Source organism: Triticum urartu, chromosome 5A, assembly GCF_056163025.1.
Source record: "Triticum urartu cultivar PI428250 chromosome 5A, HENAU_Tu73, whole genome shotgun sequence".
In the NCBI taxonomy this organism is placed as follows: domain Eukaryota; kingdom Viridiplantae; phylum Streptophyta; class Magnoliopsida; order Poales; family Poaceae; genus Triticum; species Triticum urartu.
The window spans coordinates 496,971,823-496,996,982 of NC_141877.1; the positions used below are offsets into that span (position 1 = coordinate 496,971,823).

General features: G+C 44.7%; 2 protein-coding genes across 6 annotated transcripts; one reads left to right on the forward strand and one right to left on the reverse strand.

Moving 5' to 3' along the window:
- Nucleotides 1-15,498: 15,498 nt before the first annotated feature.
- Nucleotides 15,499-17,991, reverse strand: LOC125556400 (uncharacterized). 4 transcript variants are annotated; one of them, XR_015602473.1, is made up of 5 exons: nucleotides 17,817-17,991; nucleotides 17,527-17,695; nucleotides 17,190-17,267; nucleotides 16,191-17,059; nucleotides 15,499-16,065 (listed from the first exon to the last, which is right to left on the reverse strand). XR_015602473.1 is itself a non-coding variant. In XM_048719142.2 (4 exons), the coding sequence occupies exons 1-4, from the start codon at nucleotides 17,827-17,829 to the stop codon at nucleotides 16,750-16,752; spliced, it is 570 nt and encodes a 189-aa protein (XP_048575099.2). In that variant the 5' UTR covers nucleotides 17,830-17,991; the 3' UTR covers nucleotides 15,499-16,749. The 4 variants fall into 4 exon arrangements, 1 of the variants encoding a protein (XP_048575099.2); XM_048719142.2 differs by having other exon boundaries at nucleotides 15,499-17,059; XR_015602474.1 differs by lacking the exon at nucleotides 17,190-17,267 and having other exon boundaries at nucleotides 15,499-16,478; nucleotides 17,527-17,702; nucleotides 17,817-17,989.
- Nucleotides 17,992-22,765: 4,774 nt separating this feature from the next.
- Nucleotides 22,766-25,111, forward strand: LOC125510032 (2-alkenal reductase (NADP(+)-dependent)). 2 transcript variants are annotated; one of them, XM_048675121.2, is made up of 6 exons: nucleotides 22,766-22,893; nucleotides 22,978-23,261; nucleotides 23,495-23,672; nucleotides 23,849-24,015; nucleotides 24,141-24,223; nucleotides 24,335-25,111. In XM_048675121.2, the coding sequence occupies exons 2-6, from the start codon at nucleotides 23,028-23,030 to the stop codon at nucleotides 24,711-24,713; spliced, it is 1,041 nt and encodes a 346-aa protein (XP_048531078.1). In that variant the 5' UTR covers nucleotides 22,766-22,893; nucleotides 22,978-23,027; the 3' UTR covers nucleotides 24,714-25,111. The 2 variants fall into 2 exon arrangements, with proteins under 2 accessions (XP_048531078.1, XP_087377496.1); XM_087521370.1 differs by having other exon boundaries at nucleotides 22,769-22,893; nucleotides 22,981-23,261.
- Nucleotides 25,112-25,160: the final 49 nt, after the last annotated feature.

Here is a 25,160-nt window from a genome sequence, read left to right on the forward strand (position 1 = left end):
CACCGAGATGGGATTGCAAACTCTCTGTTTCCCTTTCGTAACTTTTCGGTCTCACCGAAAGAGTGAATCGGTCCCACCGAGATTGCAGTGTAAACTCTCTATTTCCTTTTTGTAACTTTTCGGTCTCACCAAAAGAGAAAATCGGTCCCACCGAGTTTACCTGACCAACTCTCTAGTTAGCTTATTACCAAACTCGGTCTCACCGAGTTTGTGTAATCGGTCTCACCGAGATTATGTTATGCCCAAACCCTAACCATATCGGTCCTACCGAGTTGCATGTCAGTCCCACCGAAAATCTCTAACGGTCACTAGGTTTACCTTTTCGGTCCGACCGAGTTTGTTGATTCGGTCCCACCGAGATTGGAAAACTGTGTGTAACGGTTGGATTTTGTGTGGAGGCTATATATACCCCTCCACCTCCTCTTCATTCGCGGAGAGAGCCATCAGAACACATACACAATTCCAACTCATATGTTCTGAGAGAGAACCACCTACTCATGTGTTGAGACCAAGATATTCCATTCCTACCATATGAATCTTGATCTCTAGCCTTCCCCAAGTTGCTTTCCACTCAAATCTTCTTTCCACAAAATCCAAATCCTATGAGAGAGAGTTGAGTGTTGGGGAGACTATCATTTGAAGCACAAGAGCAAGGAGTTCATCATCAACACACCATTTGTTACTTCTTGGAGAGTGGTGTCTCCTAGATTGGCTAGGTGTTACTTGGGAGCCTCCAACAAGATTGTGGAGTTGAACCAAGGAGTTTGTAAGGGCAAGGAGATCGCCTACTTCGTGAAGATCTACCGCTAGTGAGGCAAGTCCTTCGTGGGCGATGGCCATGGTGGGATAGACAAGGTTGCTTCTTCGTGGACCCTTCGTGGGTGGTTGCTTCTTCGTGGACCCTTCGTGGGTGGAGCCCTCCGTGGACTCGCGCAACCATTACCCTTCGTGGGTGGAGCCCTCCGTGGACTCGCGCAACCGTTACCCTTCGTGGGTTGAAGTCTCCATCAACGTGGATGTAGGATAGCACCACCTATCCGAACCACGGGAAGAACATCCGTGTCTCCAATTGCGTTTAAATTCTCCAAACCCTTCCCCTTACATTCTTGCAAGTTGCATGCTTTACATTCCGCTGCTCATATACTCTTTGCATGCTTGCTTGATATGTATTGTGTATGTTGAAATTGTGCCTAAAACTCCACTCAAACCAAAAAGGCCTAAAAATTGCAACTTTAGCACTAAGTGTCTAATCACCCCCCCTCTAGACACATCTACTTCTAGATCCTACAAGTGGTATCAGAGCTTTGGTCTCCATTGCCTTGGTTTAATCACCATTGGAGGAAGATGGATGTGTCTACCTTAGGGAGTCTTAGACATAGAGTGCCTATTCTTGATGGAGAGTATTTTCATGAGTGGAAAAATGAGATGCTTGTAATTTTCAATCAATATCATTTGAACAAGTATATTGCTAGCCCTTGTGCACCTCATATTGATCCTTTGCATCCTACCCTAGATGAAGATATTGACATGATTCGCAATCTTAGAACTATTGAGCTCATCATTAGAGGATTGCCCAAAAATTTGATTGCTAGTTTGCCTACTCTTAATTGTGCCTATACTATATGGAAATTTCTTGAGGAACGATTTCCCGATCATTCCTTGAAAACTTTGGATGAAATTCTCCATAAATCTATTGCCTTGAGTAAGATGAACTCTAGTGATCCTAGTTTTGGTAATTGTCTATTTGAACTTACCAATCTTAAGCATGCTAAAGGAGATGTTGGAATCATTAGTGATATCATATTCGAAGCTATAAGAATTCATAAAAGTGACCACTTTGATGATCATTTATCTAATGAATTACCCTCTCTAGGAAATGATGAGTCACAAGATCATGATGAACATGGATACTATGATGATGATGATGATGATGATGATGATAGTGACTTCGATCTTGATGATGCAATGAGACATTTTGGTCTTATGGCAAATCTTCGGGGATATGAATCAGGAGGAAAGGAATGGGTTCTTGATAGTGGATGTACTGATCATATGACCGGAGATGAAGAGATGTTTCGTGAGCTTGCAGAAAATGACGGCCCTCGAAAATATGTCACCTTTGGTGATAATTCAAAGGGTAAAGTGGTTGGCCTTGGTAAGGTGGCCATCTCACATGATAGTTCCATTCAAAATGTCATGCTCGTTGAATCTCTCGGCTACAACTTACTTTCAGTATCTAGACTTGCTGATTTCGGTTTGAATGTCCTATTTACTGAGGTAGATTGCCAAGTATTTCGTCGAGACAATCATAAAATGGTCTTTACGGGTATGCGTAGAGGTGATCTTTACATTGTCGATTTCTCTAAAAAGGCACAACCTAAAACTTGCTTTGTTGCTAAATCCTCAAAAGGTTGGTTGTGGCATAGACGACTAGGTCACGTTGGCATGAGAAACCTTGACAAGCTTATTAAAGGAAATCATATCCTTGGAGTTAACGATGTCATATTTGATAAGGATAGACTTTGCAGTGCTTGTCAAGCAGGTAAACAGGTTGGAGGAAGGCATCCCGTGAAGAACATCATGACCACAAGAAGGCCGCTCGAGCTACTTCATATGGATCTTTTTGGTCCCAACGCCTACAAGAGTCTCGGTGGAAATTCTTTTGGTCTAGTTATAGTTGATGATTTTTCAAGATTTACGTGGGTGTTCTTTCTTAATGACAAGTTGCAGATCCAGAAGATCTTCAGAAACTTCGCTAGGAAGGCCCAAAATCAGTTTGACGTGAAGATCAAGAAGGTTTGGAGTGACAACGGAACGGAGTTCAAGAACGCAAATGTGGACACCTTTCTTGACGAAGAAGGGATTTCACACGAGTTCTCGGCTACGTACACACCTCAACAAAATGGAGTTGTTGAGAGGAAGAACCGGACGCTCATCGAAATGGCAAGAACGATGCTTGATGAATACAAGACGCCGAAGCACTTTTGGGAAGAAGCGGTTGAGACAGCTTGTCACGCAACAAATCGCTTATATCTTCACAAGCTACTCGGCAAGACGGCATACGAGCTTCTCACCGGTAACAAACCCCAAGTTGGATACTTTCGAGTATTCGGCTCAAAGTGCTACATTCTTGATAAGCATCATCGTTCAAAGTTTGCTCCTAAATCTCATGAAGGTTTTCTACTTGGTTATGGCTCAAACTCTCACACTTACCGTGTCTACAACAATTTCACCCGAAAGGTTGAAGAGACGGTAGATGTGAAGTTTGATGAATCTAATGGCTCGCAAGTAGAGCAATTGCCAATTGATGTAGGAGACAAAGACCCTTCAGAAGCAATCCAAGACTTGTCCATTGGCAAAATTCGTCCAACGGAGGTGAAGGAGAGTACTTCATCCGTCCAAGTGGAAGCTTATACTTCACGACAAAGTGAACCAAGAATTGACACGGAAGCATCCACAAGTGGGACACACAAAGATGAAGAAGACAAGGAAATGCATCAAGACGAACATCAACAACCTCTTTCTCCACCACGACAAGAGAACGACGACGTCAACAATGAAGAAGGCCAAGAAGAAGAACAAGATGAAGAAGATGTTCAATGAAGACCCAAGCAAAATCTCTCACGAGTTCGAGAAAGAATTTCCAAAAATCATCCCGTCGAGCAAATCCTCAATGATATACAAACCGGGAGAATCACTCGCTCAAAAACTTGTTTAGCTAACTTTTGTGAAAACTATTCATTCATCTCTAGCATTGAACCTATGAAGGTTGAAGAAGCATTGGAAGATCCGGATTGGATAAACGCTATGAATGAAGAGCTACACAATTTTGAGAGAAACCAAGTTTGGACATTGGTTGAGAAGCCCGACAACAACCACAACATCATTGGTACCAAATGGGTGTTTCGCAACAAGCAAGATGAAGATGGACAAGTGGTTCGCAACAAAGCACGTCTCGTCGCCCAAGGGTACACACAAGTCGAAGGTATGGACTATGGTGAGACATATGCTCCCATTGCTAGACTTGAGTCCATTCGCATCTTACTTGCCTATGCTAATCACCATAATATCACCTTGTACCAAATGGACATTAAAAGTGCTTTTCTAAATGGTGAAATAGAGGAGGAAGTTTATGTCAAACAACCTCCCGGCTTTATCAATCCTAAGAAACCAAATCATGTTTACAAACTTCACAAAGCTCTTTATGGTCTTAAACAAGCTCCTAGAGCATGGTATAAATGCTTGACCAAGTTCCTTATTACAAGTGGTTTTGAAATTAGTAAAATTGATTCTACTCTTTTTACTAAAAGGGTTAATGGAGAACTATTTGTATGCCAAATTTATGTCGATGATATCATATTTGGTTCAACTAACCCTCTCTTTAGTGAAAAGTTTGGAAAGCTAATGTCAGAGAAGTTTGAGATGTCTATGATGAGTGAACTCAAATTCTTTCTCGGTTTGCAAATCAAGCAAACTAAGGAAGGTACATTTGTCTCTCAAACGAAGTACACCAAGGACTTATTCAAGAAGTTCAATATGCAAGAATGCAAAGGTATGTCTACACCCATGCCTACTAGTGGACATAATTATTTGACCAAAGATGGTGAACCGGTTGATCAAAAGGTTTATCGCTCTATGATTGGTTCATTGTTATACCTATGTGCTTCACGTCCCGATATTATGCTAAGTGTGTGCATGTGTGCACGATATCAAGCTGCTCCTAAAGAATGTCATCTTAAGGCTGTGAAAAGGATAGTGAGATATTTAATCCATACACCAAATTTTGGCATTTGGTATCCTACGAGGTCTTCTTTTGATCTTGTTGGCTATTCCAACTCGGATTATGCCGGAGACAAGGTTGATAGAAAGTCCACTTCGGGTACTTGTCAATTTCTTGATAGATCTCTTGTGTCTTGGTCTTCCAAGAAACAAAACTCGGTATCCTTATCCACCGCCGAAGCGGAATACATTGCCGCTGGATCATGTTGTGCTCAATTACTTTGGATGACCCAAACTCTTAAAGATTATGGGATCTATGTGAAACATGTTCCACTACTTTTTGACAATGAAAGTGCTATCAAAATTGGTCATAATCATGTACAACATTCTCGAACTAAGCATATTGAAGTTCGTCATCATTTCATTCGAGATCATGTTGCTAAGGGTGACATTGATCTTAAGCATCTTCGCACCGATAAGCAATTAGCGGATATATTTACTAAACCTCTTGATGAGAAAGTGTTTTGCAGGTTGAGAGGAGAATTGAACATCATTGATGCTTCGAACTTGGAGTAGAAACTCCATTGGATACATGCAAGACATGAGCTTATGACTAATCCATGATATATCTCTTATGATAACTATCTTATGTCTTGGATATATTTGCACCTTGCATGTTGTCTAACCCATGTAGGTGCTTGGTTGAATCTAATTCCATGAGATTGCGACTCACTCACATCTTGAGCAATCTCTACATCACCAAGACTCTACACAATGGTGGTTGAAGACAAGGAAGCACAAAACCATTCAAACATATCCTTTGACAAATTCTATGTTGAGCTTCATGATTGTCATTTTTGGATACACAAGTGCTCTTCCTTGCAAGAACTAACCCATGTAGGTAGATGAACTCAAACTCCAAGTGGTGCTCCCAACTCTTGATGAGCTACATCAACCTTGAGCATCAACACAAGTTCAACTACATGAGCAAGAACCACACCACCACCCAAGGTATGTTATTCCATCTTAGAGAAGCTTTACTCCAAGACATGAGTCAAAGCAACTCAACAAGATGTGAATACATCAAGATGCTTAAACGAAAAATGGTAACCCCATTTTGAGCTTAAACGATGAGTATGACCTATGATCAAGTGTTCTCACTTGACTCCTAAGTCAATATACTCTAACATAGGTGACTATGTCACCGCCCAACTCTAGATGAAGTTCTCTTGTGTTCTTTTCTGTGTTATTGCATTTGTCTCATGCATGTTTATTGTCTTTCTCTTTTTCAAAACTTCATCTAGATATTTCAGTTTCTTCTCTTTTCTCTTTGTTTTTGTTCTGCATTTTCTGCATTCAATTCCTTGCAAATCCTTCAGGTAATTCATTGCAAATCTTTGTGAGATCCTACATGTCTAGTGAGCTGAGGTGACAAATGTTTTTCTCTGTGTAAACTCGGTTTCACCGACTTGTAATTTTCGGTCCAACCGAATCCTTTCGGTACCACCGAAACATTCCACTCGGTGCCACCGACTTCGCAACAGGAAAAACAATTTGCCACCTGTTCTATATTTCTTCTGATCCAGCTCTACTCAATGAATCTTGTCCTCTTCAAGCATCACAGTTTTATCCATTGCTTTGTGCTGAGTCTCAAGGACCAAACCTATACGACGGATTCCAGAAAGCCCTTCTTGGAAATTGATGTCAAAGGGGGAGAGAGAGATCACATCAAAGCTTGTAGGAGAGAGAGATCACATCAAGGGAGAGAAAAAGTCTCAAGGACCAAACCTACAAGAGAGAAAGTATTAAGGGGGAGAGAGAGACTTCCAGGGGGAGAGAATACTCAAGGATCCCAGATGCTTGATGTTCAAGAGGAGAGATGTCACATGCCTTTTTGGGGGAAAGACATGTATTTGCATTAAGTTCTATCCATTTGTATCTTTCAGCTCTGATTTTCTGTTCCCTATCTTCTCCCAATATCCCATGTAAGATTCAGGGGGAGCAAGACACCTAAGGGAAAGAAATCAGTCAAATTCATTGCATATCTTTATTCTTGGGGACATGTTGAATCCAATGTGGTACCTTGTACTCACTCTCTACATGTCATCCCAGTCTTGGTATTCTTGTGGTTTCTTTTGTTTGCTCTGGCTAGTGGGTGTACCTGTGTTATCTAACTATGTTTGTGCAGGTTCATTCCATCCTAAGCCAACTCAAGACCACAAGGTAAGTATATGCATCAAAATCATGAGTATGAGGAGTTCTTGCTTATGTACATACTGTTTGCAAGAAGGACTCATGAGCATGAAGGTATTTTCCTTGATAATCCTTTGCTCTGATGCATATGGCCAAGATACATGTAACACATTGCCTACTCTGTCATGGTTATGCTCTCACATGCCTCTATATTTCATATTTACATGAGTGCATACATGTAAGGGGAGCCTATGCTTGTTACATGTCCTTCCAAAGCTTTACTTGCTGTTCTTTATATCTTTATCTAAAGCTTTGATGTATGTTGCCATCAATCACCAAAAAGGGGGAGATTGAAAGCACAAGTGCTCCCTAGGTGGTTTTGATAATTGATGACAACATATCTCTTGTTGGACTAACATTTCTATCTAGCATGTTTCAGATAAGTTCAACAATGGAGTGGCATGGACTAAAGGTTGTGGGAACTCCTTCAAGATGCTAAGGACAAAGGATTGGCTAAAGCTTCAAGCTCAAGACTCTTCATTTTACATTTTAGTGATCCAAGATCACATTGAGTCCATAGGAAAAGCCAATACTATCAAGGAGGGATGAGGTGTTGCTTAATGAGCCTCTTGCTTCATGTGCTTAATGATATGCTCCAAAATCCTCAGCTACTTTCCCACTTCCACATATGACCTAAACCCAAAGCCAAACTCGGACCTACCGATTATTTCTATCCGGCGCCACCGAGTTTCACTTGTCATAAGCCACTGCCAAACCCTAGCAATTTGGTTCTACCGATAGGGATCTCGGTCTCACCGAGATGGGATTGCAAACTCTCTGTTTCCCTTTCGTAACTTTTCGGTCTCACCGAAAGAGTGAATCGGTCCCACCGAGATTGCAGTGTAAACTCTCTATTTCCTTTTTGTAACTTTTCGGTCTCACCGAAAGAGAAAATCGGTCCCACCGAGTTTACCTGACCAACTCTCTAGTTAGCTTATTACCAAACTCGGTCTCACCGAGTTTGTGTAATCGGTCTCACCGAGATTATGTTATGCCCAAACCCTAACCATATCGGTCCTACCGAGTTGCATGTCAGTCCCACCGAAAATCTCTAACGGTCACTAGGTTTACCTTTTCGGTCCGACCGAGTTTGTTGATTCGGTCCCACCGAGATTGGAAAACTGTGTGTAACGGTTGGATTTTGTGTGGAGGCTATATATACCCCTCCACCTCCTCTTCATTCGCGGAGAGAGCCATCAGAACACATACACAATTCCAACTCATATGTTCTGAGAGAGAACCACCTACTCATGTGTTGAGACCAAGATATTCCATTCCTACCATATGAATCTTGATCTCTAGCCTTCCCCAAGTTTCTTTCCACTCAAATCTTCTTTCCACAAAATCCAAATCCTATGAGAGAGAGTTGAGTGTTGGGGAGACTATCATTTGAAGCACAAGAGCAAGGAGTTCATCATCAACACACCATTTGTTACTTCTTGGAGAGTGGTGTCTCCTAGATTGGCTAGGTGTTACTTGGGAGCCTCCGACAAGATTGTGGAGTTGAACCAAGGAGTTTGTAAGGGCAAGGAGATCGCCTACTTCGTGAAGATCTACCGCTAGTGAGGCAAGTCCTTCGTGGGTGATGGCCATGGTGGGATAGACAAGGTTGCTTCTTCGTGGACCCTTCGTGGGTGGTTGCTTCTTCGTGGACCCTTCGTGGGTGGAGCCCTCCGTGGACTCGCGCAACCATTACCCTTCGTGGGTGGAGCCCTCCGTGGACTCGCGCAACCGTTACCCTTCGTGGGTTGAAGTCTCCATCAACGTGGATGTAGGATAGCACCACCTATCCGAACCACGGGAAGAACATCCGTGTCTCCAATTGCATTTAAATTCTCCAAACCCTTCCCCTTACATTCTTGCAAGTTGCATGCTTTACATTCCGCTGCTCATATACTCTTTGCATGCTTGCTTGATATGTATTTGTATGTTGAAATTGTGCCTAAAACTCCACTCAAACCAAAAAGGCCTAAAAATTGCAACTTTAGCACTAAGTGTCTAATCACCCCCCTCTAGACACATCTACTTCTAGATCCTACAGTTCCTGTGACTCCTACACCAATTAGTGAGGAAGCTAATGATGATGATCATGTAACTTCAGATCAAGTTACTACTGAACCTCGTAGGTCAACCAGAGTGAGATCCGCACCAGAGTGGTACGGTAATCCTGTTCTAGATGTCATGTTACTTGACCATGAAAAACCTACGAACTATGAGGAAGCGATGATGAGCCCAGATTCCACGACATGGCTTGATGCCATGAAATCTGAGATGGGATCCATGTATGAGAACAAAGTATGGACTTTGATTGACTTGCCCGATGATCGACGAGTCATTAAGAATAAATGGATCTTCAAGAGGAAGACGGACGCTAATAGTAGTCTTACTATCTACAAAGCTTGAATTGTCGCAAAATGTTTTCGACAAGTTCAAGGTGTTGACTACGATGAGATTTTATCACTCGTATCGTTGCTGAAAAGTATGTCCGAATTATGTTAGCAGTTGCCGCATTTTGTGAAATATGGCAAATGGATGTCAAAATTGTATTCCTTCATGGATTTCTTAAAAGAAGAGTTGTGTATGATGCAACCAGAAGGTTTTGTCGATCCTAAAGGTGCTAACAAAGTGAGCAAGCTCCAGCGATCCATCTATGGACTGGTGCAAGCATCTCAGAGTTGGAATATATGCTTTGATAAAGTGATCAAAGCATATGGTTTTATACAGACTTGCGATGAAGCCTGTATTTACAAGAAAGTGAGTGGGAGAGCACTACAACATTTCTGATAAGTATATGTGAATGACATATTGTTGATCAGAAATAATGTAGAATTTTCTGGAAAGCATAAAGGAGTGTTTGAAAAGAGCTTTTTAAAGAAAGACCTCGATGAAGCTGCTTACACATTGAGCATCAAGATCTATAGAGATAGATCAAGATGCTTGATAAGTTTTTTCAATGAGTACATACCTTGATAAGATTTCGAAGTAGTTCAAAATAGAACAGTCAAAGAAGGAGTTCTTTCCTGTGTTGCAAGGTGGAAGTTGAGTAAAGACTCAAAACCCGACCACGGCAGAAAATAGAAAGAGAATGAAAAGTCATTCCCTATGCCTCAGTCATAGGTTCTATAAAGTATGTTATGCTATTTACCAGTCCTATTGTATACCTTAGCATTATTCTGGCAAAGGAGTACGATAGTGATCTGGAGTAGATCACTGGACAGCGGTCAAAATTATCCTTAGAGAACTAAGGAAATATTTCTCGGTTATGGAGGTGATAAAAGAGTTCGTCATAAAGAGTTACGTCGATACACGCTTTTTACATCGATCTAGACGACTCTAAGTCTCGATCTGGATACATATTGACAGTGGGAGCAATTAGCTAGAGTAGCTCCGTGCAAACCATTGTAGACATAGAAAATTTGCAAAATACATACGACTCTGAATGTGGCAGACCCGTTGACTGAATTTCTCTCACAAGCAAAACATGATCACTCTTTGGGTGTTAATCACATAGCGATGTGAACTAGATTATTGACTCTAGTAAACCCTTTGGGTATTAGTCACATGGAGATGTGAACTAATCACATAAAGATGTGAACTAGATTATTGACTCTGGTGCAAGTGGGAGCCTGAAGGAAATATGCCCTAGAGGCAATAATAAAGTTGTTATTTATATTTCCTTATATCATGATAAATGTTTATTATTCATGCTAGAATTGTATTAACCGGAAACTTAATACATGTGTGAATACATAGACAAACAGATTGCCACTAGTATGCCTCTACTTGACTAGCTCGTTGAATCAATGATGGTTATGTTTCCTAACCATAGACATGAGTTGTCATTTGATAAATGGGACCACATCATTAGGAGAATGATGTGATTGACTTGACCCATTCCGTTAGCTTAGCACTTGATCGTTTTAGTTTACTGCTATTACTTTCTTCATGACTTATACATGTTCCTGTGACTATGAGATTATGCAACTCCTGATTACCGGAGGAACACTTTGTGTGCTACCAAACGTCACAACGTAACTGTGTGATTATAAAGGTGCTCTACAGGTGTCTCCGATGGTACTTGTTGAGTTGGCATAGATCGAGATTAGGATTTGTCACTCCGATTGTCGGAGAGGTATCTCTAGGCCCTCTCGGTAATGCACATCACTATAAGCCTTGCAAGGAATGTAATTAATGAGTTAGTTGCGGGATGATGCATTACAAAACGAGTAAAGATACTTGCCGGTAACGAGATTGAACTAGGTATTGAGATACCGACGATCGAATCTCGGGCAAGTAACATACCGATGACAAAGGGAACAACGTATGTTGTTATGTGGTTCGACCGATAAAGATATTCGTAGAATATGTAGGAGCCAATATAGGCATCTGAAAGCACAAGTGCTCCCTGGGTGATTTTGATAATTAATGACAACATATCTCTTGTTGGACTAATACTTTTACCTAGTATGTTTCAGACAAGTTCAACAAATTAAGTGGCATGGACTAAAGGATGTGGAACCCCTTCAAGATGCTAAGGACAAAGGATAAGCTCAAGCTTCAAGATCAAGACTCTACATTTTCTATTTTTAGTGATCCAAGATCACATTGAGTCTATAGGAAAAGCCAATACTATCAAGAGGGGATGAGGTGTTGCTTGATGAGGTTCTTGCTTCATAGTGCTTAGTGATATACTCCAAAACCCTCAACTACCTTCCCACATCCACATATGACCTAAACCAAAAGTCAAACTCGCCCCCACCGATTCTTTCTATCCGGCGCCACCGAGTTCAGATGTCATAGCCACTGCCACAAACCCTAGGCAAATTGGTTTCACCGATAGGGATCTCGGTCTCACCGAGATGGGATTGTAATCTCTCTGTGTATGTCCATTACCAAAATCGGTCCCACCGAGATTGAGCAATCGGTACTACCGAGATTACAATGCAAACTTTCTAGTTAGCTTATTACCAAAATCGGTCCCACCGAGTTTGTGTAATCGGTCTCACCAAGTTTGCCTAACCAACTCTCTGGTTAGCTTATTACCAAAATCGGTCCCACCGAGTTTGTGTAATCGGTCTCACCGAGATTACATTATGCCCTAACCCTAACCATATCGGTCCTACCGAGTTGCATCTCAGTCCCACCGAAAATCCTAACGGTCACTAGGTTTGCTAAATCGGTCTGACCGAGTTTCTCAATTCGGTCTCACCGAGATTGGTAAATTGTGTGTAACGGTTAGTTTTTGTGTGGAGGCTATATATACCCCTCCACCCACTCTTCATTCGTGGAGAGAGCCATCAGAACATACCTACACTTCCAATACACATTTTCTGAGAGAGAACCACCTACTCATGTGTTGAGGCCAAGATATTCCATTCCCACCATATGAATCTTGATCTCTAGCCTTCCCCAAGTTGCTTTCCACTCAAATCTTCTTTCCACCAAATCCAAATCCTGTGAGAGAGAGTTGAGTGTTGGGGAGACTATCATTTGAAGCAGAAGAGCAAGGAGTTCATCATCAACACACCATTTGTTACTTCTTGGAGAGTGGTGTCTCCTAGATTGGCTAGGTGTCACTTGGGAGCCTCCAACAAGATTGTGGAGTTGAACCAAGGAGTTTGTAAGGGCAAGGAGATCGCCTACTTCGTGAAGATCTACCGCTAGTGAGGCAAGTCCTTCATGGGTGATGGCCATGATGGGATAGACAAGGTTGCTTCTTCGTGGACCCTTCATGGGTGGAGCCCTCCGTTGACTCGCGCAACCGTTACCCTTCGTGGGTTGAAGTCTCCATCAACGTGGATGTACGATAGCACCACCTATCGGAACCACGACAAAACATCCATGTCTCCAATTGCGTTTGAATTCTCCAAACCCTTCCCCTTACATTCTTGCAAGTTGCATGCTTTACTTTCCGCTGCTCATATACTCTTTGCATGCTTGCTTGATATGTATTGTGTTTGTTAAACTTGTGCCAAAACTCCACTTCAACTTAAAGAAATTAAAAACTGCAACTTTTGGTACTTAGTGTCTAATCACCCCCTCTAGACACCTCTTCTCGATCCTTTCAGCATCCAAGTTCGCTATTGGTTATTGACCAGAGAAGTGTCTCGGTCATGTCTACATAGTTCTCGAACCCGTAGGGTCCGCACGCTTAATGTTCATTGACGATATTGTATTTATGAGTTATGTATGTTGGTAACCGAATGTTGTTCGGAGTTCTGGATAAGATCACAGACATGACGAGGAACTCCGGAATGGTCCGGAGATAAAGTTTGATATATGGGATAATAGTGTTTGGTCTCCGGAAGGGGTTCCGGATGTTTCCCGAAATGTTTGGGTACGAGAACACTTTATTTAGGCCAAAAGGGAAAGCCCATAAGGTTTCTGGAAAGTGCAAAAGGAAGTTTTGCGGAGTCTAGGGGCCAGACGCTAGGGTCCCTGGCGTCTGGGTCCAGACGCCGGGAACCCTGGCGTCTGGCCCTATAGTCCGAGAAGGACTCTTGCCTTTCAGGTGAAACCGACTTTGTGGAGGCTTTTACTCCAAGTTTCGACCTCAAGGCTCAACATATAAATAGAGGGGTAGGGCTAGCACCCAAAAGACATCAAGAAACACCAAGCCGTGTGCCGGCAACCCTGTCCCCTCTAGTTTATCCTCCGTAATAGTGTTCGTAGTGCTTAGGCGAAGCCCTGCGGAGATTGTTCTTCACCAACACCGTCACCACGCCGTCGTGCTGCCGGAACTCATCTACTACTTCGCCCCTCTTGCTGGATCAAGAAGGCGAGGATGTCATTGAGATGAACATGTGCTGAACGCGGAGGTGCCGTACGTTCGGTACTTGATCGGAACGGATCGTGAAGGTGTACGACTACATCAACCGCATTGACAAACACTTCCGCTTTCGGTCTACGAGGGTACGTAGACATACTCTCCCCTCTCGTTGCTATGCATCACCATGATCTTGCGTGTGCGTAGGATTTTTTTTGAAATTACTATGTTCCCCAACACCCGGCACCTCCAAAGTGTGCGATGAGAACGGGAAGCCAAGACATAACAAGGACAACAAGCGTCGGCATAAAGGCAACATCAGTGATGCCAACGAGGCTACTCTGAACACTAGTTTCAACAGCCAACGTAGTGGCCAGAAGAAGAAACCCTTTAAAGGGAACAAATACGGTTCGTCGATGCTAGACAAGATCCTCGATAGGCCTTGCCAAATTAATGGCACCTCAGACAAACCTACAAATCACTCAACCCGGAACTGCTGGTTATAAAGCAGGCCGGCAAGATCACAGACGATAACCCAGGCAAGGGCCAGCCTCGTAGTGAGGACAAGGATGAAGCCGAGGCCGAACAATGGAGGCCACAACAGTTCGCTCCCAAAGTAAAGGATGTAAACATGATTTGTGTTACTCACATCCCTAAGAAGGAGAGGAAGTCAGCACTACGTGATGTTTACACATTGGAGCCCATAGCGCCGAAATTCAACCCCTGGTTGGCTTGCCCGATCACTTTTGACCAACAAGACCATTGATGAGTAATATTTTACACTCATCCACCATTGTTTAAACCAAGATATTTTATTTAAAAAGATATTTGCTCCGATATTGCTACTAATGACTAATGATTGCAAGGGATTCCATAAATCCACTCTTTGATGTGTTTCCACGGGAAATGGATTAAAAAGGGAAGAAGTCATGTGTGAACATGGAAAGGAAGTAGAATGGAGAAAGAAGGAATCAACAAGAGGCATTTCTGCGGAAACAGAGCAAAAGACGGCGTTCCGTACGCGCTCGTATAAGCGCCCGTATGGCATGGAAACTGAGGCAGATCGTCCACCTGAACAACTTTTATAAAGGGGGGCATCTTGAAATATCAACGGGGGAGGCCAGAACGGAGCATCGACATCAGCCACATCGTCTTCATCTTCATCCACAAACCCTAGCCGTTGCCATCTCCATAGCCACCATCACCACCATAGTGCTTCCTCATCTAGTTCATACTTGTAATCGTGCATCGCACAATTCATCCATTGTATGACATATTTGCAATCAATCAATCTTTAAGACGTGTTCTTTAATGTTTTCTTCTCGCGATCTGATCTTCATGTGTGAGTAGTTCAATAAGGTATGGATTGAGGCATGAGCCTTGCAACCCTCTATATTTGTCTCCTTTCTCTTGTTCGATTTTGTGCAAAGGAGCATATACTCCGGATATTCATTTCTGAGCTCGGGCTCAAATGCTCCCTAAATCAGACCCGTCCTCTAGCATGTGGATATGCGCCCTTCCTTGTATCTTCTGTCCATATATCACATGTGTCAATATAGTATAAGGCCAGCCAGAGGCGCATTGATTGCAATGACAGACAACACTGTTGGTGCGGAACACCTTCTCGGCACACGGATCAGCATTTTTCCTGTGCCGAGCTGAGTCGTCTCCTCACACAATCCAGTGCCTAATAATAATGATATATGCCCACCACGCAAGTAGTAATAACGAAGGCGTGCCAATAACATGACTTGGACCGATGTCAGCTCCCCTAAGTACAAGGAACAGTTTTTTCAGAAACAATGATCCACAGATTTGTGCTGACGAACATTAACATATTTGTACTCACTCATACAGGGTGTCCAACATCTTGAAAAATGGAGGAACAAGCGAGGAGCAATGCTCACTGAAACACACTAGAAAATCCTTGGCAAACAAGGATACAAAATACAAACTTAATAATCACAACTTAATTTTCAGCAATACCGGTGTTTCGGCGGTGACATTCCATGCCATAGTTCTCTTGCCTTTCCCCGGCTGGCATGGTTTCTTGGGTGCATCCCCTTTTTCGAGACAGGTTGTTTGCTTGTGGCCATCAATAGCAAAGCATCAAGACCAGCTAACATGTGCTCGAATGATTCTGCACTCGCATCTCCCATCTCGACTGACTTCCAAAGCTTTCATGTATAATGTCGAATGCCTGCACATGAAAACATATTAACAGAGTGGTCCTTCTGGTATTGAGTCAGGTGCTGGGGCAGAATGTCTCTTGCGTCCTTGGTCCATTGTTTCACAAGAATCTCCTTCAAATGAAGTACATCCATGACCTGCGCCAAGGGCAGTTAGGTTATCAGAAATATATCGTCTCGAGATGCAAGTCTTCACTGAACACACAAATTCCTTATCCAAACAGAAGTTTGAGGAACGAAATGATATCATCCATGGAAGTTACCCTTAAGACGTGGCATCATAACATTCTGGTGTGCTCAAATTGTCCACACACGCACTTAAACTCCAAGTGGTCCTCGTTTACTGTAACCTCGTACACAACTCTGTTCCATTTTCCTCTCTTCACCTCTTCGTTGTGCGTTGTGACATACTTCATCATCTTCTCCACCTCCGTGACATTGTACGTCGTGCCTTTAGTTAGTAGGTAACCAAACTCCTAGAACATAGCCCTCGTGTAAATCTTGCTTGCGTGTCTCTCAATTGCCAAATTCGTTCTCCTAACAACTTCACCCTGTCAAACAGAAGTAAATTTTAAAAGATGGAAACCAGATAAATACACGAGGTGGCGGTGCGGCGGGTAGGTGATCTGGGTGGTTGTCACTAAAACTATGCAAAGAAACGTAGTGGAGTTACGATCATCATCCTCTTATCCTCGTAGCTTTCCTTGCGCTCGCGGTCAAACAACAACCTCATGTACTGCCTCACAAAGGTGTGCATCGGGCGAGCAGGAGGCATGTGCTTCTTCAACATGCAGTTCACGCTCTTGCTGCGTTCTTTGCATGTCATCTTGGTGCAAAAAAAAACTCCTTGAAGTATGTTTTTGGCCATTTTCTTCTTATTTCGTAGATCTGGGTCATGTAAGGGTGCTTCTTCAGGTTGTACTTATTAAGCAGCATACCCCACGTTGTCTCGAACTCATCTTCATTTAACATGTGGTTCACCACTTTGTAGAATTCAGCTTGGAACTCTCTCTTCTTCATGTACAGGGGACCAAACGCTCCTTTGCCTTCTTCAGCACATGCCATTTGCACCACCAGTGCACACTGTCCGGATAAACTTTGCTGATTGCCACCTCCATACATCTGTTCTGGTCTGCCATCAAACACACTAATCAGTTCTAATTCATTTCTAATTAAGTTTCAAATTTTCAATGCATAATTTTTCCTGTGTATGTAGGCCGAGTGCTGGCCGTGTTACAGTTTTTGTAGGTTCCTCTGCATACTTTTGAATTGACTGCTCCAGTGCACTCATCCTAGAAGGACATGGTGTCCGGTCCGGTGATGCACCGCGGAAGCGTAATCTGAATTTTCCAAGCATACATATTCAGTTCACTAGTTTCACCTGAAAAGACGACTACTAATGCAATTTTTGCTGGCCAGTGAGGTAAACCGAGTATTAGAGTAACGGAGCCAGTGGTTCTGCTAACAAGTTGATGCACTGATGTTTCCTAGAAAAATTCAGAATACAACTATGTGGTTCAAAACATTGTTCCATGTATGGATGTCCAGCCACTTGGAATAAATACAGTTCAACAGAGGGATAAGACTTTGGGTACAGACCTTTTTGTCCAACCATGGGCCTCCGGGTTGACCCCGTCGGTTGATTGTGCCGACAGAGTTGGAGATGCATCTGGTCGCCGACGAACCCCCACCTGTGCCCTCTCCGGGTCAGCGCAGCCGACCTGCTGGCCGCACCCAGACCCAGCAAAACTCCTCCTGCAGTGGGAACCTGAAAGCTGATGGCAATGGGCGACGGCCAGACCTGGCATCAGATTTCTTCTCCAGGTCTGTCGGCGGACAGAACAAACCCCTGGAACTACAAGATCTCCAGCCATACAAGATGAACTAACCTATAGGCAGCATCGAGCAGGAACTCAAGCCCAGGATCTTCAATTCCAAATCCCGCCGGTGCAAATCTAGCGCCGCCGCAGGATCTACATCATTCGAGATTGGAGAAGGACAAGGAGGTGGTTTGGGGTGAGGGAGGGGAGGCACACCTAGTGGTTGTTTGGATAAACGAAATTAACACCTAGTTTTAACAAAACACGTTTTAGTAGGATTTCTTGGAAAACTAGTTTTACTAATAATTTAGTTAGGAATAAGCATGCACAAAAGCTTGTTTGGATGGTAAAACATGTTTAAATACGGGAGACTCGCGGACTGCACCGTCACCGCCGCGTCCTCACATCGGTATAAGAGATGATCGTGTCCAGGCATGGATGCTGTGGTAGGCCATCTCAATGCTCACAAATGTGAATCTTAGCAGAAGAAATAACACTCGTGTGACAGACATGCGAAAATGCCCAATCATTGAAGAACAAGAATTAGCACACAAGGAATCTGCTACGGCTGCACAACTCAAGATCAAATTGTTGAGACAAGCATTTAGGACTCGGAACCAAGCCCTCAAGACGTTGGTGATGTAGTGCCGACCTGCTAGGGAAGGACCGGTGGTTGACTCTGATGCGACGGCCGCCGCGGGATGAGTGCTCGTCGGGGAAGGATTAGTGGTCAACAGTGATGACGACGGCCCGACGATGGCAAGGGCCACGAGCGCTGCAAGATGAGATGTCGCTGGGGAAGGAGAAGACCAGTTGTCGCCGGGGAAGGAGAAGACCAGTGGTCAACGTCGCGGCCGCCGGCGGCGCGGGAGGACTGGTTACGTATGATGATGGCCATGGGCGGTGCGAGATGAGTTGTTGATGGGGAAGGAGAAACATGCATGCCAGCTGTGCCATACGCCGATCGGGGCGGCAGATGAAGAATTGGTTTATCGAAAAACGTCAAATAGTCATTTTTCTATAAGCTCGGTTTTTCAGTTTTACTAAAACTAAGATCTTCTTATCCAGGAATTTGTTATGTTAACCAAACAGAGTTTTAGTTTGTTATAACCCAAAAGGTGTGTAGGCCACACTGGTTTAGTAAATCCCAGTATCCAAACAACCCCTTAGGCACGATAGGCGGCTCAGTTATGGAGCTAACGTTTTGGTGGACGGCCCAGCACGTACTCACGCGTCGGGCATTCCTCCCGTACAACCTGGGCCCGCGTACGCAACACTGTTCGCTACCATATATCCACGTTCACCCCTTTTCCACCTAAATAGCGTCAGTTATGTTAGAGCGATTTTTACTGATCCCAAGCCAGGAACAGACACCGCCGATTTCGGGAGCATCTGGGCTCGCGCATCGAATCGTCGTGTCCCATATACTCAGGTAAAACTACTCCACCTTTGGTTGAAGGTAATCTTGACGTCGGTATGACGCTCACATAAACACCACCAGTGGACACCAATAATGAGACATGTCACAACATCACAATAATCTCATACGAGATCATCAAGATGAAATGCATCATGAACCAGTCACAATAGACCAAAGTAGAAAGAGGAGAGTTAACTCATGAATGTAGAACAGTGCGGCAAGACGCGTGTCACACTCTGGCCCCCTCTTCTCCGCGGCCCACGCATTTTTTGGAGGGTAAACATCGTCGCTTTTATTTAACTTAAAACACGTCTGGGATCTCGCCTGCGATCACTTCCAGAATGCAATCTGGTGGTGACCCAAGCCATACCTTACACAGTTCTTCGCCTACCTATCTTCGCTAATTTATGTGCGGCAACATTTGCAGAACGCCTCACCCACGAAACTCTAAAAGCATCAAAAGACCGAAGCATAGTCTTGATATCCTCCACCCAAGGGCCTGTCGCTGCCAAGATCCTTTCCGGAGTGTTTATCATCTGCACTAGAGCCTGGCTGTCCACCTCCAAATGAAGTCTTTGCACATTAACCTCTGCAGCAACAAGAATGGCTCTTTTGCATGCCTTGATCTCCGCACTCTCTGCCTCCATCACCTGAGGGAAGAAGTGGCAAGTCCCTGCAATATAAGCTCCATTGTGATCTCGCAACACCATGCCTCCTCCGCCATTGCCTCCAGCCCTGGAAGTGGCACCGTTGGTGTTGGCCTTGATCCACCCCTCCTCTGGCGCAGTCCATCTTTGCAGAATCGCAACTTTGGCCTCCCGATCCGGCTTCTCGTGAACCTCCCTCCATTCTCTCATGTAAGAGAAAACCCTCTCTATTATTTCATGTGGTTCATCTATCCTCTTGCCATTCTTTGTATCATTTCGTGCCAGCCATAAGGCATAAACTACATTGATCATCGCATGTCGTTCATCTTCATGAGCTTCAGCAAACCATCCTAGCAGCCAATTCGCCAGCTCGCCCTGGGAGCAAATGAAACTCGGTGGGACCGCCACCATTACTCCCTTTTCAGAACGTAACTGGTTCCAAAACTGGACTGAGTGTTGGCAAGTCCAAAATCTATGCATGATAGTCTCCTCACGGCCACACACTGCACAGAAAACTCCTGGCTTTATCCTCCGTCGCAGCAGCTCCGCACCCACCACCAAGCCGTTTCTAATCACTCGCCACATGTGAATCTTAGTCTTGCTTGGTGCGCTTGTATCCCAAAGGCCCAAGTACCCTACATGCTTGTTAACTGAACTAGCTGATTCCAGCCGTCCGGTTTTCATCTTATTCATAGTCATTCTCAGATGATACGCAGAACGCACCGTGAAGATGCCATTCTTCGTATAGTTCCAAGCTAAACAGTCCTCCATCGATGGCCCCCCAATAGCAATCTATTTTATGTCTTGCGCATCATCCGGCGAGAACATTCCATCAATTCTGTTATTGTTCCAAGCATCACCTAACTCAACCATCAGATCTGCCACTTTAGTCACACCCTGCTCGAACAAAGCCCCGAGTGGCCTCATGTTGCCGCTTCTCGGGATCCAGTTATCATGGTGTATATTGATACTTGTTCCATCACCGACCCTCCAAACAAGTCCTTCTCTCAATAGATCACGCCCGTGGAGGATGCTCCGAAGGAGCCCCCCGAGGGACACGTGGCTGACATAATCGTGGTATCTGGAAATTATCTTGCCTTGAGAACTCAAGCACATAACGACGTTGGGTATTGTAAAATCCTCCATGCCTGTTTGGCCAATAGGGCTTGGTTGAAAGCTTCCGGATCACGAAAGTCTAGACCCCCATCCCGCTTTGCCTCACACATCTTCTCCCATGGGATCCAATGCACCTTCCTTTCACCATTTGTTGCCCCCCACCAGAATTTTGACGAGATAGAAGTCAGGTTCCAGCACATTTTCTTTGTGAGATGGAAACAACTCATGGTGTAGGTTGGTGTAGCTTGGAGTACCGACTTAACAAGCACTTCTCGCGCCGCCTTGGAGAGACCCTGGCCCTTCAGACCGTTAACCTTTCCTTTCGAGCACTCCGTGACATATTTGAAAGTACCATCCTTTGATCTCCCGACCAGTGTGGGGAGACCCAAATAACGTTAGCCAAGTGCCTCATTATGAATACCCAGTATGGTTTGTAGTTGGCCTTTCATGTCATCCTGAGTGCCTTTACCAAAAAGATGGCAGATTTTTGTAAGTTAATGCGCTGACCCGACGCCTCCTCGTACTGCCTCAAGATTTCCTTCAACTCCATCATATTTTCCGTTGATCCCTCCAGGAACACAATATTGTCATCGGTGAACAATAAGTGAGTAACATTGGGGCCAGTGCTCCCAAATGACACTCCTTTGATTCTCTTCTCCTCTTGTGCTCTTTTAAGCAACGCCGAGAACCCCTCTACACAGAACAAGAACAAATAGGGTGATAGTGGGTCCCCTTGTCTCAGTCCACGAGAAGGAACAAAATCCCTAGATAAACCACCAATAAGCCTCACTGAGAACCTCGCCAATGTTACACAAAGCATGATCATAGCAATCCATTGAGTATCAAAACCCACTCGATTCAAAACCTGCTCCAGAAATATCCATTTGACTATCATATGCCTTCATCATGTCTAACTTTACCGCACATAGTGGCTTCTTTCTCTTCCTGTTCCGAATGGCGTGCACACACTCATATGCCACAATGACATTATCCATAATCAACCTTCCCGACACAAAAGCACTTTGTTCTTCTGAGATCAAAAGAGGAAGTGAGCCTTTTAATCTATTTGCCAACACCATTGTGGCTATTTTATAGAGCACATTACATAAACTGATCGGTCTGAATTGTGAAATCAACTCTGGTGAGTTGATTTTTAAAATCATGACAATAACCGTATCATTAAAACCCTCAGGCGCCGACACACCGTTCAGAAAATCCTTCACCGCCTTGCACACATCCTCCTTAACCAAAGACCAGTGTCTTTGGTAGAAGAGAGCCGGGAGCCCATCAGGTCCGGGAGCCTTTGTAGGGGCCATTTGGAATAAACTGTCTCGATCTCGTCATTAGAAAAGGCTGCTGTCAGCCTTTGATTCATCTCCGCCGTAACCAATGGTACTATATTTTGTAACAGCACGTTGGCACCGGCCGACCCATCGGACATGAACAGTCGTTCGTAGAAAGAGGCAGCAAGTTCTCTCATGTCCTCATCCACCGTGCAGCGAGATCCATCCTCCAGTCGAAGCGCCCTAATGGTATTCTTTTTCTCTTTCTCTGTGAAGCTCTGTTCTGAAAATATTTGGTGTTTTGATCACCGGCTTTAAGTCAGTCCACCGGGAACGCTGACGGTAGAACAACTCCTCCCTCGTATAGATCTCTCTCAACTTTTCCTCAATGGCTCGGGTTTCCAGTGAACTCACGTGACTGCTATGTGGCTCGCATGAACACCACCGATGGACACCAATACTGCAACGTGTAACGACGTCACACCAAGGTCAGGCCAGATGGTCCAGATAAAACGCACCGGGAGCCAGCCACATTAGACCGCGGGAGGCCGCCACATTAGACCGCGTACAAAATGGAAAGAGAAGCGACGAAGAGCGGCGCGGCGAGACGCGCGGCACGCTCTAGTGTCGTCCAACGCACGACGTATGCCTCACAAGTCCGGCCCGCTGACAAATCTCCGGTGAGATCCGGTCTTGCCCGCGCCTCATCACGCATTAAAAGCGCGCGCGGCTGCTCCCTCACTTCCATAGTACTCCGTATCTAGTAGACTACTGCAGATCACCCAACTCATCGGCGCGTCCGAGAAAGGAAGCAATGGCGGCGGCGGCGGAGGTGAGCAACAAGAGGGTGATCCTGAAGCGCTACGTGACGGGGTTCCCCTCCGAGGACGACATGGAGCTCGTCCCGGCGACGGCGCGCCTGGCCGTGCCGCGGGGGTCGAACGCCGTGGTGGTCAAGAACCTCTACCTCTCCTGCGACCCCTACCTGCGCAGCCGGATGTCCGGGAACGACGAGCCCAGCCACGTCCCGGACTTCGTCCAGGGGGAGGTACGTACTGCCGTCCTTTAATTTGTTTTAACCTAGCATCAAACTTGTGGTTCGCATGAGCAGAACTTGCAATATCTACTCTGTTACTGTTTCACGGGACAAGGGACAGCCGACAGTAATCTGATCGGCAGTTGTGTACATGGATTCAGCCTTTTCTTTTTCTGATCTGAATTTTTCCCCACCTGAAGCTGAAGGCATAACATTTTGCTGCCTCCCTACGTGAATCCTGCCAGGTTTTAACTACTTTAGGCGTAAGCAAGGTGGTGGAATCCGGACACCAGGATTACAAGCCCGGCGATCTGGTGTGGGGGTTGACAGGATGTGAAGAGTACACTTTGATCACTAATCTGGAGTCGCATTTCAAGATCAACCATCCTGAATTGCCGCTGTCATACTACACAGGAGTTCTTGGTGAGTTCACTTTTATTCATCACAAGTTAACCAGGTCTGGTTATCATTAATTCATTATAGTAATCTACTTGTTATTCTGAAACGTGAAAGTTATGGTTTGATTTCTTCATAGACCTTAGTCTGCTATAGAATCAATCAAAGTGTTTTCTCTGACTGCTAGAGACTTCATAATTCAGGCATGCCTGGCCTTACTGCCTATGTTGGATTTTTTGACGTGGCCAAGCCAAAAAAGGGCGAGTATGTCTTTGTGTCGGCAGCGTCAGGCGCCGTTGGACAGCTTGTCGGGCAGCTTGCCAAGATTTCTGGCTGCTATGTGGTTGGCAGTGCCGGTTCTGATGAGAAGGTCTGTGCCTACTCATTTGGGCACATCCCCAGACAATGAGTACCTTTGTTCATACTGATTTAATTTTGTCACTGCCGTTGGCGAAGCTTTCTATTTTTGATGAGATGAATTTGCCTTCTCCTCAGGTCAACCTCCTAAAAACAAAGTTTGGGTTTGATGATGCCTTCAACTACAAGAAGGAGCAGGACTTGGACGCCACACTGAAGAGGTTAATTGCAGGCCCCTTCCCTAGTTACCATATACTCTTGCGATTCTTCTAACTTCCAATGAATAGTGCCAGTTAATAAAGAGTTCTGCGTGCCATGATACTTGCTTTCAGATGCTTCCCAGAGGGCATCGACATCTACTTCGAGAATGTGGGTGGCGCGATGCTGGACGCGGTGCTTCTCAACATGAGGCTGCATGGGCGGGTGTCCGTGTGCGGGTTGATCTCGCAGTACAACCTGGAGCAGAGCGAGGGCGTGCGCAACCTTTTCTGCATCATCACCAAGCGCATCCGCATGGAGGGGTTCATCGTGACGGATCACTATGGCACTTACAGAAAGTTCGAAGAGGAGATGGCCGGCTACCTCAAGGACGGGAAGATCACCTACGTGGAGGACGTCGCCGAGGGGATCGAGAGCTTCCCGACGGCGCTCATCGGGCTCTTCTACGGGCGCAACGTCGGAAAGCAGCTGGTGGCCGTCGCACGGGAGTGACGTCGCATACCAGGAGCCCTCCTGGATCGAGAAGCAGTGATGTGCGTTCAGAGACCAGAATTCAGATATACATATATATAGAGAGAGGTACTTAGTCCGGTTGCTGGATTCCTCATGCTTTGAGCCAGTGTTTGGAGAAAGCAGAATCCTACTTAGGTAGGTGAACCAGGAAGCTGGAATGAATTAATAATCTTTACCAGTATATATATACAAGAATAAAAGTGGCTAAGCTAGCTTCGATTTGGTGCATTTCAAGTGCCAGGGCGTATGCTCTCTTGGGCTGCCACATGTCCATTTCTATCATCTTGCCGTGTTTTGGTTAAGCACCCATTTTTTTATTCTTGGCCTTGAGAAAGGTAAGAGCCACACAATAACTTATTGGTTTGGTCTGTTCTTTCTATTGACTTTGGGAAACTTTAATGTTGAATGTGTCAGCTCTACTGGCAT